At 44.1% G+C, this 19,343-nt stretch overlaps 1 protein-coding gene across 6 annotated transcripts; it reads left to right on the forward strand.

Annotated features, from left to right (window-relative positions):
• Positions 1–359: 359 nt before the first annotated feature.
• Positions 360–18,947, forward strand: LOC129859696 (SMC5-SMC6 complex localization factor protein 2-like). Of its 6 annotated transcripts, none has more exons than XM_055929774.1 (16): positions 360–549; positions 1,768–1,805; positions 4,125–4,426; positions 5,828–5,885; positions 6,390–6,552; positions 8,673–10,275; positions 10,661–10,740; positions 11,025–11,147; positions 11,332–11,499; positions 11,619–11,721; positions 11,933–12,162; positions 12,245–12,509; positions 13,891–14,214; positions 14,453–14,617; positions 14,795–14,863; positions 16,495–18,947. In XM_055929774.1, exons 1-16 carry the CDS (start codon positions 497–499, stop codon positions 17,110–17,112), a joined length of 4,362 nt encoding a protein of 1,453 aa, XP_055785749.1. In that variant the 5' UTR covers positions 360–496; the 3' UTR covers positions 17,113–18,947. The 6 variants fall into 6 exon arrangements, with proteins under 6 accessions (XP_055785749.1, XP_055785766.1, XP_055785793.1 ...); XM_055929791.1 differs by having other exon boundaries at positions 6,393–6,552; XM_055929818.1 differs by having other exon boundaries at positions 361–549; positions 9,531–10,275.
• The last annotated feature ends 396 nt before the right edge of the window (positions 18,948–19,343 follow it).

A 19,343-nucleotide genomic window follows, 5' to 3' on the forward strand; every position in this document is an offset into this window, starting at 1 on the left:
TTCATTGTATATATCCATAAAAATGTGTCTGATTCATGATTTCGACTGCCAGACACATGCATTACTATGCAACAGCTGGAGATCGAATTTGAATATCGAAACAATGTAGCAAATGTCAAGAGACAGACAGCAAGTTTTATACAAATCTACGCGGTTGAAAACGAAACGTGAGAATGTCTAGATGCTTTTTACATTTGAGATCAAGTTTATAAATGGCCTGGATGGGATGATGAGACAGTGGATTTCGCAGTCAGATGGAACAGCGTAAATAGGCATTTTAATGTAATAGATTTAGCCGGTGGTAATTTGTGGAATAGACACTGGTTTAAATGCGGTTGTAACCAATCAGCATTCATGTTTAGACCCACCCGTTGTGTAAATTAACAAAAATGGCGGGTATCATAATAACTTTACTGCAGGCGGGAGAGTGAAAGCAAGGAACATATCATTATTGATAGTCTGATATGGAAACAAATACATAGCGAAGTCAATTTAAATGTTAACTTGTTCTGTCATAATGAGAAAAATACAATCTGAAGGAAATGGGAGGTAAGAAACTAACTGCGTTCCAGAAGATATAGCTAGCTAGCTAACGCTACCTAAGATTGTTTATAACTAACAAAAGATATACCACTACCTTGTCATTTTCAATGGGAGTACATTAATGATAGTGGGCAGAACAAGCAAGGAGGTGGGCAGAGCCAAGCAAGAGCTAGCGAGATCCTATTGGGGCGTTCTAGCTGGCATATGCATATTTTCGTTAGGGAACGCCTACTCTGATGTGCAATAACCCGATTGGAACTTGCACTCCTAAACAACGCAATTTTTATACAATTTGTCAAAGGGTAAAGTCTACTAAACTTAGCCCATTGTGTTCGTAACAGGTAGTTTTGGCTAGAGAAAAACTATTGAGATCAAATGTTTCATCGATGATAAAATTTGTAGGACGACCAAAATAAATTTCTCCCACTTTCAGCCACTGGGCTTCCTCAGTGGAATCGTCAACCGGATGCTTCAGATTTATACATCCGGTCAAACATCTGGCTCATTGTTCTATCTTTGACGGTTTTTTGCAACAAACTAGCCACCAAGCTAACCACTGTGAGCTTGTCAAATCTTTTGGACTTGTTAGTGGTAACTAGTAACTACTAGCTATGTAAGTTAGTCATATCACATACAGATGTGTAACCTAGCTAGCTAAATGTTCCTGGCGGAAGTTTAATTAACATTGGGAGCTATTTAACGTCACCTAGCTAGTGGAGTGCTAGCTAGCTAGCTCTATTACAAGTCAACAGAATATTAGGTTACTAGAGTAGCAAGCTAAAAACCCAAATGTGTTGCGTTGTAGACAATTTTTTTTTAAATGCTAAGCTAAGACTAAGGTAACGAGTGAGACAAATTGCTTTGTAGACTTAATGTGTTATTGTCAATTAGGCCTAACTAGCCAACTTACTATTAGTGTCCTAGTTAATGCACAAGTATGTGAGTGAGACAGGTTTGACTGGTTTCGATTACACATAACCAGTCTATATGATTGACAGGTGTAACCCATCTACTTCAGTGTAGGCTGTCATTGTAAATAAGAATTTGTTAACTGACTTGCCTAGTTAAATAAAAAATGAAATACTTTGCCACTGTCAGGTTGCTCTGTCCATTGTATGAATGACTTGTTGTATGCCATTTTCAATGTTTAATTGACTAAAATGCAGCATAATGTTGAACCAGACTTTTGGGGGAATAACTTCGACTGACTTTTGTCTGTTACAGATCAATTGCAGACTACTTGTCTCCAAACGGCAGTACTGGTGAGTTTCAGATCTTGACAACTGATGAAACAACACTGAACTTATGACTCAGGAAGCCTATCTATATACAAACACACATGATTTCACTACACACAGATAAGTGTGGTGCCTGCTGCTTCGTGTGACTGCCTCAGGCTAATGTAACGGAGTGAGATTGTACTTAGTTGCAGTCGGAAGTTTACATAAACTTAGGTTGGAGTCATTAAAACTCGTTTCTCAACCACTCCAAAAATGTCTTGTTAACAAACTATAGTTTTGGCAAGTCAGTTAGGACATCTACTTTGTGCTTGACTCGAGTACTTTTTCCAACAATTGTTTACAGACAGATTATTTCACTTATAATTCACTGTATCACAATTCCAGTGGGTCAGAAGTTTACATACACTAAGTTGACTGTGCCTTTAAACAGCTTGGAATATTCCAGAAAATTATGTCATGGCTTTAGAAGCTTCTGATAGGCTAATTGACATAATTTGAGTCAATTGGAGATGTACCTGTGAATGTATTTCAAGGCCTACCTTCAAATTCAGTGCCTCTTCGCTTGACATCATGGGAAAATCAAATGAAATCAGCCAAATTGTACATCTCCACAAGTCTGGTTCTTCCTTGGGAGCAATTTTCAAACTCCTGAAGGTGCCATGTTCATCTGTACAAACAATAATACGCAAGTATAAACACCATGGGACCTCGCAGCCGTCATACCACTCAGGAAGGAGACGCGTTCTGTCTCCTAGAGATGAATGTACTTTGGTGCAGAAAGTGCAAATCAATCCCAGAACAAAAGCAAAGGATCTTGTGAAGATGCTGGAGGAAACGGCTACAAAAGTATCTATATCCACAGTAAAACTAATCCTATATCGACATAACCTGAAAGGCTGCTCAGCAATGAAGAAGCCACTGCTCCAAAACCACCTTTAAAAAAGCCAGACCACGGTTTGCAACCGCTAATGGGGACAAAGATCGTACTTTTTGGAGAAATGTCCTCTGGCCTGATGAAACAAAAATAGAATTGTTTGGCCATAATGACCAGCGTTATGTTTGGAGGAAAAAGGGGGATGCTTGCAAGCCGAAGAACACCATCCCAACCGTGAAGCACGGGGGTGGCAGCATCATGTTGTGGGAGTGCTTTGCTGCAGGAGGGACTGGTGCACTTCACAAAATAGATGGCATCATGAGGATGGAAAATTATGTGGATATATTGAAGCAACATCTCAATACATCAGTCAGGAAGTTAAAGCTTGGTCGCAAATGGGTCTTCCAAATGGACAATGACCCCAAGCATACTTCCAAAGTTGTGGCAAAATGGCTTAAGGACAAAAAGTCAAGGTATTAGAGTGGCCATCACAAAGCCCTGACCTCAATCCTTTAATAAATTTGTGGTCAGAACGGAAAATGTGTGTGCGAGCAAGGAGGTCTACAAACCTGACTGAGTTACACCAGCTTTGTCAAGAGGAATGGGCCAAAATTCACCCAACTTATTGTGGGAAGCTTGTGGAAGGTTACCAAAAATGTTTGATTGAAGTTAAACAATTTAAAGACAATGCTACCAAATATTAATTGAGTGTACGTAAACTTCTGACCCACTGGGAATGTGATGAAAGAAATAAAAGCTGAAATAAATCATTCTCTCTACTATTATTCTGACATTTCACATTCTTAAAATAAAGTGGGGATCCTAATTGACCTAAGACAGGGAATTTTTACTAGGATTAAATGTCAGGAATTGTGAAAAATTTAGTTTAAATGTATTTGACTAAGGTGCATGTAAACCTCCGACTTCAGCTGTATATAGAGTGATGAGTAGCCTTAGGAAATACTTAACAATGCGGGTGAGAAACAGAATTTATGAGTTTCTATTGGGTTGTGGCTTGGAGCAATAACAGGCTACAGCATAATGCTTCATTGTTGTCAGTTGGTGTTATGCTTACACTAACCCTTGAACTGCGTCAACTCTGGCTGCTTCTGCGTGGTGTGTCTCTTTCCTTGTCTCTCTGGCTGTGTGGATTTTGTTTGACACCTTGGCACAATAACCATAACGAACTATATAGCTTACATGATTATTCTGGGCTCAAACTCAAAAATATTACTTGCTCACTTGCCCTGTATTCTGAAAATACTTGATTTGAGTTATCATTAACCAATTGATGGTATCTTGTTGCCCTTCGTATAGTGATGGGCCAAGAAATGCTTTCGGGCTGTTAACCTGCATTAATACAGTGTGGTGCAATGCGAGGGGATGGTTCATCCATATGGTGCTGGGTTACATCTCTGCTGGTTTATTTGCTCACACCTGTATCGTTCTTCCTCCTGTGTTTGCAGTCAAAGACGTCATCCCTCTGGGGTTGCCTGGTCCCAAACCCTCCCAGGTCACCTCCCACCTCCAGGTGACCCCCATGAAACCCTCTCAGCCCCGTGGATGCCTGTCCAACCCGAACACGCACCCCCTGCCAAAAAGAGTGCTACCCTTGACCAGCCCAGGACTGAACCCAGTGAGGGCCAAGCCCTCTCCTGGACCTCACCCTCCCCAACCGCCAGGGGTGCACCACCGAGCTTCCGGGGGTGGAGGTGGGGATGAAGCCAAGGATGGCAAGGCCAACTTAACAAACCCCCTCACCAGGAAGGTACAGCCTTCCCACAGACCCCAGCCCTCCCACAGCCCTGTGACCCCTAACCCCTCTAGAAGTATGACCTTTGACCCTAGGGTTGGTACGGGAACAGGCAACAGTGATGTTGGGAGCTCTAGTGCTCTGTTTACTGCTGGCTTGCCCCTCCAGTCTACCCCCCAGTACACAGCAGGTGACGACAGGAAGGACACAAATTTAGGAATGGTTGTCCACTGTCACACACCATGTTTAGCCCTGTCAATCCACAGCAGGTAGATGGATAAAGATCTGTATTGATCCCGAAACCTGGTGTCAGCCGCAGATACAAACACACAGACTATAATCTAAACTCTCACCATACACAGTTCAATAATTACAATTCAATAATCAGGTTTCCATCCAACCTTTTATGTGGAATAAAAAAACATTCACGACAGACCTGATGGAAACAGCACATTTGTCGGTAAACTTTCCAAATGTTGATAAAACAAAATACGCTATACAAGGTGGGATCTTTTGGTGAAATGGAGGTGGAAACCCCTTTATGCACTAACATTGATGTAATAACCATCATATCGAAGTAAACTTGGAGTCGCGCAATGACATGTCTGGTCCTCCCACTACGACTTGGGAAAGCATGCAGTTTATTAGGTTACAGATCAAATAAGTTATGATGAACTTCACAGGGTGGCGAAAGTGCACAGTGATGAGCTTGATGCTCCTTGCCAATAAATATTAAGTCTTATTCTGGTGACATGATGATTGATGCTTGGCTGCCGTTTGACAAATAAAAATACTCTCATGTAGGTAACCTACCCGCACTGTACCTGCAAGCTGTTGGCTAGGGGTTCCCAAAATGTTTCACCCAGGTCCCCCTTCTAGCATTGGGGAACATCCAGCACCCCACATCTATTTCTATGGGCACAAGCACTGTTCATGACACACACTGTGCCCCCGCCCCACAGTCTGGGAACCACTGGGCTAGAGAGCACCTATCAAGACCAGAGTGGACACCTTTGCTATATAACTCAACATTTGTTATGACAAATGCGATGGAAAACCATTTAACTTAAATATTTTATTTAACTGCAAAAGTTATTTTATGTGCGCTACGTCATCACGCACAGCCTTTTTATCGACAACAAGTCAATTGGATGGAAACATCTCTGTTGGAAAAATGTGCATATTGTTTTTAATGCAGATTTGAAAATATTTGTATGAAATCTGTCACCATTTGGATGGAAACCCAGCTACTGATGTTGATATTGTCTCAGTTGGTAGAGCATGGTGCTTGCAACGGCAGGGTTGTGGGTTCGATACCCACAGGGGACCAGTACAAAAATGTATGCACTCACTCCTTCCTGTAAGTCGCTCTGTATAATATAAATGACTAATATGTTTGGTTCTGTTTTTCTGCAGAGTGGTGGTTCCGTGGATTACAGAGGAACCACTCAAACTAGCAAACTGTTCACTTCAGGTACAAATTATACCTAATTTATGTAAAATAACGAGCACATCCCAGACCTCTTAGTTTAGATTGCTGAATAGATTACTGAACCTGTGTAAATGTAGTCTATAAACAAATCAATAGGGTAACCATCTCCAAATTATGTTTCAATGTTGTTTTTATACAGTAACAATGCTGATGCAGACACGTATAGTAGTTTCTGATGCCCCCTCTGTCATTTGACAAATGACTTGTTGAGAGTAGTAAACCATGTAAATTCTGGCCAACTTCGCATGAAGTGCAGCAGTTAGCTGATGGAAAAATAGAGTCTAGTGGGCCTCTGTTTTATTGTAATGTGTGTTAAAGGACTTTTTCCCCTCATTTTATGAAAACTGTAATTTTAACGTTTTCACATCTATTGAAGGGCCTTGCTAGAACCCACTTACACTCATTCTGTAGTATTTTACTTTTTGAACTATTCGAATCATTGTGCATGTAGTTGTTGTTGATGATGCTGCTGCTTTCTCCCACCAGAAGGCACCAAATCCCTGTCGCAGAAGAGAGGTAGAAACCCAGACTTGGAGGAGAGAACAAGAGGGGAGGAAATGGCCAATAAGAAACTGCGTCCGGAGGACTATAGGCCAGACTCAAGCCCAGCCCCTATCTGTACCAGTCACCCACCTGATGGAACAGCCAGGTGAGAGGGGTAGACATTCAACACAACGTGGACCCTCTCTTTCTAAAATTATCCGCTGAAATTGTTGCAACCCCCATTACTAGCCTATTCATATCGTCTGAGATCCCCACAGATTGGAAGCTGCCGCGCTCATCCCCCTCTTCAAAGGGGGAGACACTCTAGACCCAAACTGTTATAGACCTATATCCATCCTGCCCTGCCTTTCTAAAGTCTTCGAAAGCCAAGTTAATAAACAGATCACCGACCATTTAAAATCCCACCGTACCTTCTCCACTGTGCAATTTGGTTTCCGAGCAGGTCATGGGTGAACCTCAGCCGCGCTCAAGGTACTAAACGATATCATAACCGCCATCGATAAAAGACAGTACTGTGCAGCCGTCTTCATCGACCTGGCCAAGGCTTTTGACTAGTCAATCACCGCATTCTTATCGGCAGACTCAATAGCCTTGGCTTCTCAAATGACTGCCTCGCCTGGTTCACCAACTACTTCTCAGATAGAATTCAGTGTGTCAAATCGGAGGACCTGTTGTCGGGACCTCTGGCAGTCTCTATGGGGGTGCCACATGGTTCAATTCTCGGGCCGACTCCTTTTCTCTGTATATATCAATAATGTCGCTCTTGCTGCTGGTGATTCTCTGATCCACCTCTACGCAGACGACACCATTCTGTATACATCTGGCCCTTCATTGGACACTGTGCTAACAAATCTCCAAATGAGCTTTAACACCATACAACACTCCTTCCGTGGCCTCCAACTGCTTTTAAATGCTAGTAAAACTAAGTGCCAGCTCTTCAACCGATTGCTGCCCGCACCCTCCCGCTCGACTAGCATCACTACTCTGGACGGTTCTGACTTAGAATATGTGGACAACTACAAATACCTAGATGTCTGGTTAGACTAAACTCTCCTTCCAGACTCACATTAAGCATCTTCAATCCAAAATTAAATCTAGAATCAGCTTCCTACATACCCTCGTAAAACTGACTATCCTACCGATCCTTGACTTCGGTGATGTCATTTACAAAATAGCCTCTACTCAGCAAATTGGATGTAGTCTATCACAGTGCCATCCATTTTATCACCAAAGCCCCATATACTACCCACCACTGCGACCTGTATGCTCTCATTGGCTGGCCCTCACTACATATCCGTTGCCAAACCCACTGGCTCCAGGTCATCTATAAGTCTTTGCTAGGTAAATCCCCGCCTTATCTCAGCTCACTGGTCACCATAGCAACACCCACCTGTAGGACGCGCTCTAGCAGGTATATTGCACTGGTCATCCCCAAAGCCAACACTTCCTTTGGCTGCCTTCCAGGTCTCTGCTGCCAATGACTGGAACGAATTGCAAAAATCTCTGAAGCTGGAGTCTTATATCTCCCTGACTAACTTCAAGCATCAGCTGTCAGAGCAGTTTACCGATCACTGTATCTGTACACAGCCAATCTGTAAATAGCACACCCAACTACCTCATCCCCATATTATTACTTACCCCTTTTGCACCCCAGGATCTCTACTTGCACATCATCATCTGCAGATATATCACTCCAGTATTAATTCTAAATTGGAATTATTTTCACCTCTATGGCCTATTTATTGCCTTACCCCTCTACTCTTCTACATTTGCACATACTACATAGATTTTTCTTGTCTTTTGTGTTATTGACTACGTTTGTTTGTGTAACTCTGTTGTTTTTGTCGCACTGCTTGGCTTTATCTTGGCCAGGTCGCAGTTGTAAATGAGAACTTGTTCTCAACTGGCCTACCTGGTTAAATAAAGGTGAAATAAAATTTTAAAAACTTGATTTGTCCCCTTTGGGCAATTACTATTAGGGTTAACTTTGCATGAAGTGTACTTGGTGAAAATTACTACAGAAAGACAGACAATGGAGTAAGCCAACCTTATATTTTGGGTTATGATAAGTTAGAAAGTACAATTATCTAGGCTCATAAGGCATTTCTAAGTAATTTTTTACAAGAATCAATGAATATATCATCAATTGAAATAACGATTGAAAAGCTGTAAATCTTGCTGATTGTGATATTTTGTCTATTTAGTCTGGTTTGCGATGGCTAAATGCTCTGTTGTAAATACCACCCCCCCCCCCCCCCCCCCCAGCCCATCCTACCTGAAGAAAGTCTTCATGAAAAACAGTCTGAACTCAGGTCCTATTCTGAGTTTGAAGGAGCGTCTCACCCCTAAGAAGACGGAGGGAGGGATGGCGAGAGGGATGGAGATTATCCCTACTTCTCCACTCCCCACACCCAAGCCTGCGAGGCAGCTCTTTAACAACCGAGGACAACCACCATGCAGGAACAGTGTGAGGGAGAATAGCAATCCTCAGTGTAGATACAGTGGGATGAATCACCAATCTGGCAACCCTCAATCTGTTTATAGTGGTAGTAATCTCCAATCCGGTCACCCAGTGAACTTGCCTGTCAAAAGTGCTAGTAGAGGAGAATGCAGCAGAGGGAAAGAGGGCAGAGCAAGAGTGCCAGAGAGTAGAGGAAGAGAACCGACAGGTCGCACCGACAGAAGAACCCCCAAACCTGTCTCAAGGTCTCACAGCTCATACTCCAGCTGCTCTAGTTCTCTGCGCCATCTCGGATTGGCACAGAACCGAAACGTCACTCGCCCCCGGGGAATGTCGGCCTTGTCGGATGACCTGAATGATCTTTTCACTCCTGACCCCATAACCTCTAGCCTGTCTAGAGCAGCGATGACCTTTTCCCCCAGTCCCCAGAGAGGAGACGGGTCGCCCTCTGTGCACAAGGTTCTTGTGTCTGGTGTGTCGGCTACAGTCTGTGGTGCTTCTAAAAGACTGCGGCCCACCTCTGTAACAAGCCCCAGAGAAATCCCACAAATCTCCCCCTCGGAGCGAATCTCTGGCCCCAATATCTTTCCCTGTAAGGTAGCGGCAGTGGACCCCTCTAAACTACTCCTGGGCCCTAACATCTGCTCTCCCTCTTTTTTAAGGCTGGAGTCGTGTGGGACTGACTTGACTAAATTAGAGACCGCCTCGTACAGGACCATCACCTGCACTTCCTCAGGGAAGCCCTCATCCCCTAAGGATGAGTCTGTTACGATGGAGGATGTCGCGTCCAAACTGAAAACGAGTCCTACTTTTCCCATTGTGAGACTGTTTGCGGATGAGTCTGTTAAGACAGAGGCAGGACCCAGATCTCCTGGTATTCCTTCAGCAGGCTTGGAGTCACCTATGGATGAGCATGCCAACCTCAAGAATGAGTCTTCCGCCCTGAAAACTATCCCCCTCTCAGCCTCCGCAAAGTCCTCATCCTTGTGTAAGGACGAGTCGCTTAACATGGGGACTGCAGACTTCAAAGCCAGCACCAGCTCTCCCTTCCTCCCTTCTCTCACCTCACGACTGGACCGAAAAGGAAAGGAGAGTGAAAAGAGGAAGGAAGGAGACCAGAAGAGTTTATCATTCCTTGAGGAAGGAGAAAAAAGAAGCAAGATAGACAATCCTCAGAAAAGTCTGATATTTCTGGAGGAGGACCCTCTGGATGTGGAGCTGGGCCTAGGCCTCGACCTGGGGCTAGAGTTGGAGCCATCTCAGGCCAGCAGCAGCAGCAGCAGTGAGGACGAGCTGCCATCCCTGCAGCAGATCCTGGACCGTACCGCCCGGCCCCCAGACACCCCAGAGAAAGGAACCTTCACTGCACCCAGCACCCCTGTTGGGCCCCGACACCACAGCCAGCTGGTAAAATGCTACTTTCTTAGGGCTGTGTTCCAAATGGTGTCCCTATGGACCCTGGTCAAAAGTAATGCTCTATGTGGAGAATGGGGTGCCATTTGGGACTCAAGATTATTGTTTAAATGTGTATTTACTCATTGTAATTTTCCAGTTTTGAAGTAGGCTTAAATGTGCAGTATAGCAACAATGTAACAGCTACTTTCTAGCATGTCGCTTGGTTGTGTTTCGTTAACTTACAGTATAAGGTTAGAAAAATTCAAATTACTAATTTGAGGTGCAGAAAAATAGTGGACTACAAATCCCAAGTCGTCACTAACAATACTACAGTGTGTTACACTAGTATGAACTCAGTCTAAATGAGTTGATGACGTTTGTGTGTTCTCTCGGGCAGCCTGTGATGTCTAAAGCCAAACCCACGAGTTACAGGAACAACCTGGACGAGATGCTGAAGGAAAAGGAGAGCATTCAAAGGTATTGCTTTATCAACCTGACTATTATATGTGCTATTGTCTCTATGTGGGTCGAGGTGATGGCAAAATCACTGCATTGCTTTAAAATGACAACGTGCCATTGTGACATGACATTGTTCTGTCCTTGTTGTCTCCACCCCCCCCCCCCCCCCCTTGTTTAAGGAGATGTAGAGGTCTCTGCATTGCTTCAACAAGACTTCTATGTCATATTGTATGAGTACTATGTCATATCGTATGAGTACTATGTCATAACAATGTTTTCAATGTCATGGTTATTCCCCCAAGGTCTAAGGAGATGGAGACCAAGCTGCGTATGTCCTGTGAGGAGAACCTGCTGAGACTGGCGGAGGAGGAGGAGGAGGATGAGAGCACAGAGAACTTGGAGGCGGCCATCTCCCACCAGCAGAGGTAACAGCACAAATGCTTAACACACACACACACACACTTAAATGCAGAGTAGGAAAGCACCGAGAACATAGAAGAGGCCATCTCACACAAACTAAAGTAACAACAGAGGAGGCACGACAACAACAGTTCGGAGACCACTGGGGAAGGGTGAAATGACCACAATTCCACACTCTTCTCCGCCCAGGGAGTTCCTGCAGCGTTTCTCGGTGGTGTCCAGTGGCATCCGGGACCTGCACCCCGGCGAAGCGATGTTCAGTCTGGACAACTTTGGCCGTCTTTTCAGCCAACACACACTGCAGCTGAGACACTGTAACGTCTCCCCTCGAGACACCGCACAGAAAACACTACTCTGGTAAGACATTGTGTGAGAGTGAACAGGCTGAAAGAGAGGCAGTTCAATGTTTAGTTCTAACTTCTCTTGCTCCCATCACCCTCATTTTCTCTCTCTCCCTCCCCCTTGGTATCTCGCAGGTCCACTCCAGACCAGTTCAGGTCCCATGTCAGTTCCGAGCTGATCCAGAGAGCCTACCGCTCCTCCCCCTGCCCTCCCCAGGTTGCCCGTTGGCTCTTCCAGGTACTATTCCACACCCCCTTTTACAAATAGATTTGTTTGAATAATTGCTTGAATTAAATGTTGATCAATGGATGGATCTGTCTTTCTCCTTTTGTCTGTCTCTCTCTCTCTCGTGGTATGCAATGTGTTTTTAGGGGAGGGGGGTTAATCAAATGAGGATGGCTTATTAAAGAAAGATAGACTTTTGACTATCTTTCCCTCCCTCCTGTAGATGGTGTCAGTCCACTCAGACAAGCTGACCTGTCATCAGGTACTAAAGGCCCTCAAAGATATTGCCTGCTCCGCTGCTGAACACATGATGCTGAATAAGAATGAGCGCTTTGAGGTGTGGGTGCCCAGTGTTGGAGACGTGACCCTGGTCTTCATGAACATGGGGGTTCCCTTTGTCACCCTGTTCCCCCTGGAGAACCTACAACCCTCCTTCACCGAGGGAGACCTGCTGTAAGCATGTGTCAATAAAAACTTTGTTCATAAAAATGTGATGATAGACTGATAATAACTACCTGTGTGTTTGTCTGTGTAGAGAGGGCTTCCAGATCAGCACAGAGAGCCTGTCCAGTAAGAAGGAGCTCAGCACTTTCCCTGAACACAACTTTGATAGCGTCATCAAGTACCTGTCTCAGTGTACGTCGTTGTGCCCGCGGGCCTACAGTGACGGAGAACTGTTGTTACTACTGACGGTGGTGAGCAGAGTGGGCTTGGACACGCAGCTCACCCTCCAGCCCACTGAGCACCTCCGCTCCCTACTGCGCAACCTGATCAGCAGCATCAGGGACTGGGACATCATGGTCAGTCAACCTTTAATGTCATTCTCCTGCGTGGTCCAGTAGAAATCAGTCATGTACAACCCCGATGGTTGTGGGTTCAGTCCCCGCCTCAGCCTTTCAAACTTAATCTCTGACTTACCTGTGTCCGCCGTCTAATTAAGCGTAACAATACTTAAAGGGCAATTCCACCACTTTTCAAACTCAAATTCATTATTTCCAGCACCATACATGTGAAAACATCACATCTGTTTTGTAAAGATAAAGATTTCTATTCAATCGGTATCGCTGAAGTTCAACGAAACAGCGCGATCGAAATATAAAGGTAATTTCCGATTTGAGCTGACATATGCATCGTTTACCGTGCCATCTCCGCTAACGTGGGGAACATTACCTTTTACATTTATATCGAGCTGTAGTGCAGCTCTTCAGCGCTACGGATTGAATTGAGCCCAAAGTTAAAACGTTCAATATGATGTGGTCAAAGTAAAAAAAAAAAAAAAAAACTTGTGGTTACATGGGGAGCAGGGAAATGCCCTCCCTCTGGCTAGAAAGCATTGCGTGTTTTGAAAATCACTGGCCATGTCTGAATACTCATACTTGCGTTATAAATAGTAGGTATTTTGGGAATGCAAAAATTTACTGTTTTTATCGTATGTCAAATTTAGAAGTTTGAGTGCTTTAAATTCCAGGATGTCATACTCATTTCGGCTTTTCATCTAATAGAATTTGGAGCACAATATGGAGGAGTATAATTATTTCCAGACCCACATGTGATTGGGGCGGCAGGTAGTCTAGTGGTTTGAGCGTTGGGCCAGTAACTGAAAGGTTGCTAGATCGAATCCCTGAGCTGACAAGGTAAAAATCTGTCATTCTGCCCCTAAACAAGGCAATTAACCCACTGTTCCTAGGCCGTCATTGTAAATAATAATTTGTTCTTAATTGACTTGCTTAGTTAAATAAAGGTAAAATAAAAAAAATTGACAACAGCTGTTAATCACAGGGTGAGCGCTGTACCAAAATTAACGAATGGCGGGAATTGATGCAATTGCACATTTGACGCATTCTCAGAATGAATGAGCCTCGTATGTTGATATGTGTTGCTTACTGCTTTTTAACTCCACAGTACGATGTAAGTAGTAGCCTATGTTATATGATAAGTACACAGCATGTAGTTTCAGTAAGTAGTAGGCAAGACCGATTTCGGACGCTGACATTTAAAAAAAATCCTACTCTATGATCATGTCTTCGAGGACTTGTTTAGGACCTTATCTTTTTAGCTGCTGAATGTAGACAATGTCACGATTTGATTCTTCGTTCTTTAGGTTGACTTTCCTTTGCTAGGTAAACTCATGTCACTTGTGTTTTTTTCTGATGTTTATCTATCTCCTGTTCCATCCTATAGCTGCCCAGGATCTGCATGTCGCTGATTGACCTGAGTGATGACCACCACAACCTGCGCTGGTTGGTCCAGCTACTGCCAGACAACATTCGCGGCAAGCAACTCAGGAGACACCTCAGTGTGTCAGCCATCTCCAAGCTGCTGAACATCAGATGCACTTACAGACCCTCCAACACAGAGTTCCAGCTGTCAGACCTGCGTCGGTACCTCCCCCGCATGCGCCCATCCTCACTCCTTCGGGGCCTGGCCACCTCCTTCAGGAGGAGTCAAAACCCACACAGAGAGAGGAAAGAGGAGGAAGAGGACTGTGCCTCTCTGGACCAGCAGGTCAGCAAAGGGTTATTTACCAGGGTATATAAAGGTTTGTTTGCTTCCGTCTGGTTCCTAATTAGTACACCCCTGTTGTTCATGTAAATCAGGAGTACTAGGGTTGTGTTCATTAGGTCAGACAATGAACAGTGATTTCAACTAAAATATTTTTTTATTGGACCAATAATCCAAGTAATCCCTCCCTGGTTCAGTCAGTGCACTTCCGTTTGGTGCCTAATGAACATGTTGTTTTCAGGCTTACTACCTCTGCTACAGCCTCCTGGCCCTGGCTAACGAAGCCACCAACTTTGAGTTCTTCCCTCCGGAGCAGAAGAACCAGTTGTTGTTGCTATGTGCTGAGCTGGAGAAACACATCAAGTGTGACATCAGGGAGAGTGAGAAGATGCTGTACAGGAGCAAGGTATGTGGTCACTCCTTCCATATAGACATTTCAATGGATCTGTAACCCACATAAATGAATTAATGATATGATCTCTCTGGTTAAACTGCTCTTAAACCCCCCCCCCCCCCCCCTTCGCTCACTTCCTCTCTCTCCGCCCTATCTTTCTCGTCTTCCTTTCTCCCTCCCCCTCTCCAGGTGAAAGACTTTGTAGCCAGGATCTACACCAAGTGGCAGGTGCTGGTCCAGAGAACCAGGCCTCTCCAGGTAGACAATGGCATAACTACAGTACATAAAGACATAGATAGAGGTGTTCTAAACTCAGCAAAAAAAGAAATGTCCCTTTTTCAGGACCCTGTCCTTCAAAGAAAATTTGTAAAAATCCAAATAACTTCACAGATCTTCACTGTAAAGGGTTTAAACACTGTTTCCCATGCTTGTTCAATGAACCATAAACAATTAATGAACATGCACCTGTGGAACGGTCGTTAAGACACTAACAGTTTACAGACGGTAGGCAATTAGGTCACAGTTATGGAAACTTAGGACACTAAAGAGGCCTTTCTACTGACTCTGAAAAACACCAAAAGAAAGATGCCCAGGGTCTCTGCTCATATGTGTGAACGTGCGTTAGGCATGCTGCAAGAAGGCATGAGGACTGTAGATGTGGCCAGGGCAATACATTGCAATGTCCGTACTGTGTGACGCCTAAGACAGCGCTGCAGGGAGACAGGATGGACAGCTGATCGTCCTCGCAGTGGCAGACCACGTGTAACAACACATGCACAGGATCGCTACATCTGAAAATCACACCTGAGGGACAGGTACAGGATGGCAACAACAACTACCCGAGTTACACCAGGAACACACAATCCCTCCATCAGTGGTCAGACTGTCCGCAATAGGCTGAGAGAGGCTGGACTGAGGGCTTGTAGGCCTGTAAGGCAGGTCCTCACCAGACATCACCGGCAACAACGTCGCCTATGGGCACAAACCCACCGTCGCTGGACCAGACAGGACAGGCAAAAAGTGCTCTTCACTAACGAGTCGCGATTCTTGTCTCACCGGAGGTGATGGTCGGATTCGCGTTTATCGTCCAATAATTTAGCGTCACACCGAGGTCTGTACTCTGGAGCGGAATCGATTTGGAGGTGGAGGGTCCGTCATGGGCTGGGGTGGTGTTTCACAGCATCATCGGACTGAGCTTGTTGTCATTACAGGCAATCTCAACACTGTGCGTTACAGGGAAGACATCCTCCTCCCTCATGTGGTACCCTTCCTGTAGGCTCATCCTGACATCACCCTCCAGCATGACAATGCAACCAGCCATACTGCTCGTTCTGGGCTAGGGCCATTCCCCCCCAGAAATGTCCGGGAACTTGCAGGTGCCTTGGTGGAAGAGTGGGGTAACATTTCACAGCAAGAACTGGCAAATCTGGTGCAGTCCGTGAGGAGGAGATGCACTGCAGTACTTAATGCAGCTGGTGGCCACACAAGATACTGACAGTTACTTTTGAGTTTGACCCCCCCCCTTCGTTCAGGGACACATTATTACATTTCTGTTAGTCACATGTCTGTGGAACTTGTTCAGTTTATGTCTGTTGTTGTATCTTATGTTCGTACAAATATTTACACATGTTAAGTTTGCTGAAAATAAACGCAGTTGTCAGTGAAAGGATGTTTCTTTTTTTGCTGAGTTTATATAGAGCTGGAAAGTACTGCCAGTGTAAACTATGGTATCGCAGAGCTGTGTTTGGTTTAATTCTGTGTGTTTATCATTGCAGAGAGATACTGTTGTAATAATGTATGTTTGTTCCCTCCAGGGTAAGCTGTAGTAATTCATGTTTGATAGCAGTGTGATGTGTTTTATAGTAATGTAATATGTCTGTTGCCTCCAGGGTAAACTGTATGACTACTGGCAGCCTCTGCCTGAGGACGCAGTGAGTAGCAGCCAGGAGAGCAAACACTCCCACAGGGAGAGAGAAGAGGAGAGAGGGGATGAGGAGACAGTCATGGAGTTGGAGGGAGAAGTGGTGGAAGAAGAGGAGGAGGAGAGGATTGCAGAAAATGCTTTGTCCATGGAGGATGAAAGACAGCAGACACCAGAAAAATACTTGGCCATGGAGGATGAAGAGGGGAAAGTGATGGAAGGAGAAGAGGAGGATAAGGAGGAGAGGATTGCAGAAAAGGCTTTGGCCATGGAGGATGAACGAGGAGAGACGCCAGAAAAATACTTTGCCATGGAGAAGGAGATTCTAGGAGGGGAGGAGAAGTTGCTGAAGATGGATGAGTTGGAAGAGGAGCGGATGGATCTTACGTTAGAGGAGTCAGGTGAGGAACAAAAGATGGAGGACATGGAGGAAAAACGGACAGAAGTCAAGGCGGAGGAGAGGGTCACAGAAAAAAGGGAGGCAGCAGTAGTGGAGGAGGGAAGGAAAGGACAGACTGAAGGAGAGACTGAGGAGAGAGGCAGTTTGGAGAAAGATTCAGAGATGGAGGAGAAATGTGATGAATGAAGGGAGACTGAGAGAAGCTGAGAGAAACCAGAGAAGACTGCAACGGAAGACAACCCGGCTGCATCCATATAGAATTGTACCGGTCTAGGCCAACTGTCATCTAGACTGTAGACTAAAGCTGAATCCAAAATGGCACCCTATTCCCTTTTGACTAGAGAATAGGGTGCCATTAACCCAACTGTCTGCATGTTTTTTCTCAGGTAAATCACTTCAAGTGAAGAAATGTTACATTATTTGTTTTTTTTTTTCATGCACTTTGTTGCACAATGCAAAAGACAAATCCTATCTACAGAAACTGAGGCAGTTCTATTAATTCATTTTACTATTTGCACTTGTTTTCTATTTTTGTTTGCACTCAATTGAAGTTATTTCTGTTTTTGGAACCGTTCGCTGACTGGTACCCCTCTGGTTATTTTTGTCAGCCAACGTTAAACAGTTTGCATATATGACAATTGTTTTTGACGTTTTTGTTCATTTTGGTGTTCAGCAGCATTCGGCAGGTTTTTTTCCCGACTGTTCGACAAATTTTTTCTTGTGGCAAGCTGAAGTGTGCTAGCCGAAGTCTATGCCCCTTCGTCTGTGATTGGTCAACAGTAGGGGGTCTTCAATGAAGTGTGTTGTTATTCAATGACAGACTACTAGTTCATGCACATTTTTTCACTTGAGATATACTGTACCAATCATCTTGGATGAAAAGTTGCGCAACTAAGACTTCTGGAAACTCAAATGTGTAATTGATTTATCTTAGATTCATTCTGACTAATTTGAAGAGTGTACTGGCTATGGCGTCTTAAGAGGGACAAAGAGTAATATTGCTGCCTTATTCTTGTTTTTCAAATGAATGTATTCTAACGGAATATGCGAGCGCAGCTGTTCACTTCGCCTAGCCGAGTTCTGCTTGGAGCAAACCCAACCTATGTATGAGAACGCCTTAACTGGGCGCTGTTCCAATGAGTTAGCCAGCTAACTGCCCAAAATGTATAAGAAAATTCATTTTTGCTAAATGTAGACTTAAAATGGATACAGTATACTTGACTCGACAACTTATACTGAAGACAAAATTATAAATGCAATGTGTAAAGTGTTGGTCCCATGTTTCATGAGCTGAAATAAAAGATCCCAAAAATGTTCCATACGTACAAAAAGCTTATTTCTCAAATTTTGTGCACAAATGTTTACATCCCTGTTAGTGAGCATTTCTCCTTTGCCAAGATAATCCATCCACCTGACAGGTGTGTCATATCAAGAAGCTGAGTAAACAGCATGATCATTACACAGGTGTACTTTGTGTTGGGGACACTAAAAGGCTACTCTTAAAACATGCAGTTTTGTCACACAACACAATGCCACAGATGTCTCAAGTTTTGAGGGAGTGTGCAATTGGCATGCTGACTGCAGTTATGTCCACCAGAGTTGTTGTCAGAAAATGTTATGTTAATTTCAATTGACTGATTTCAAATTGTTGCGTTTATTTTTATTCAGTATATGATAATGGTGGTCCGCAAACAAACGTTAAAGGTGCATGCTGCCACCTACTTTGCTGGAGTGTGTGGTCGTTCACGGTTTACAACATTGGCTCCAAATTTCAAAATCCTCCTACCTAACTCAGTACTTCTGAGAAAATAAAAAAGAGCCATACTAACGTCTAGTAGACCCTGGCCCCATCCCCAAAATCCCATCCAACCTCAATGACCCTACACTTCAATCTTTCCCTCTCTTCAACATACAACAGTATAACACATGTTATTTTTGCATGTTATTTTTGCATTAATGTGTCACATCAATTTGCAAACGATGTAAAAATATCAGAGTTAATAAAGCCACATACAAACATGGTCTCTTTTTGTTTTCTTGAGTAAGGCAGCTCCAAATGCAGGTGTTTCAGCCTAGCTCAGTGCTTTCTGTGATGGTGGGGCAAGCCAGCAGAAAATACGGAGCGTTGCGCCGTGATTGGCTCAGTGTTCTGTCACTCATGGGGACTTTACGTCACTGCCAAGTGTAAGAGGAGACCTTGCAAATTCTCGCCCTTCGGGTGTTATATTAGAAGTGCCCATTCAAGAAGGCTCAAGATCATTGGCCACAGATAAAATTACTTTAGATCATGTTATATGTACAGCAGCTTTGAGTCGACTGATCATGTCAACATACTTTCACAATCTTAGCTAATAGTTATCATGAATCAAGTCGACAATCTACTGGCAAATCCTTTTTAATCCTTGTCATATGAAGAG

The sequence above is a fragment of the Salvelinus fontinalis genome, chromosome 1, assembly GCF_029448725.1.
Source record: "Salvelinus fontinalis isolate EN_2023a chromosome 1, ASM2944872v1, whole genome shotgun sequence".
NCBI classification, from domain to species: domain Eukaryota; kingdom Metazoa; phylum Chordata; class Actinopteri; order Salmoniformes; family Salmonidae; genus Salvelinus; species Salvelinus fontinalis.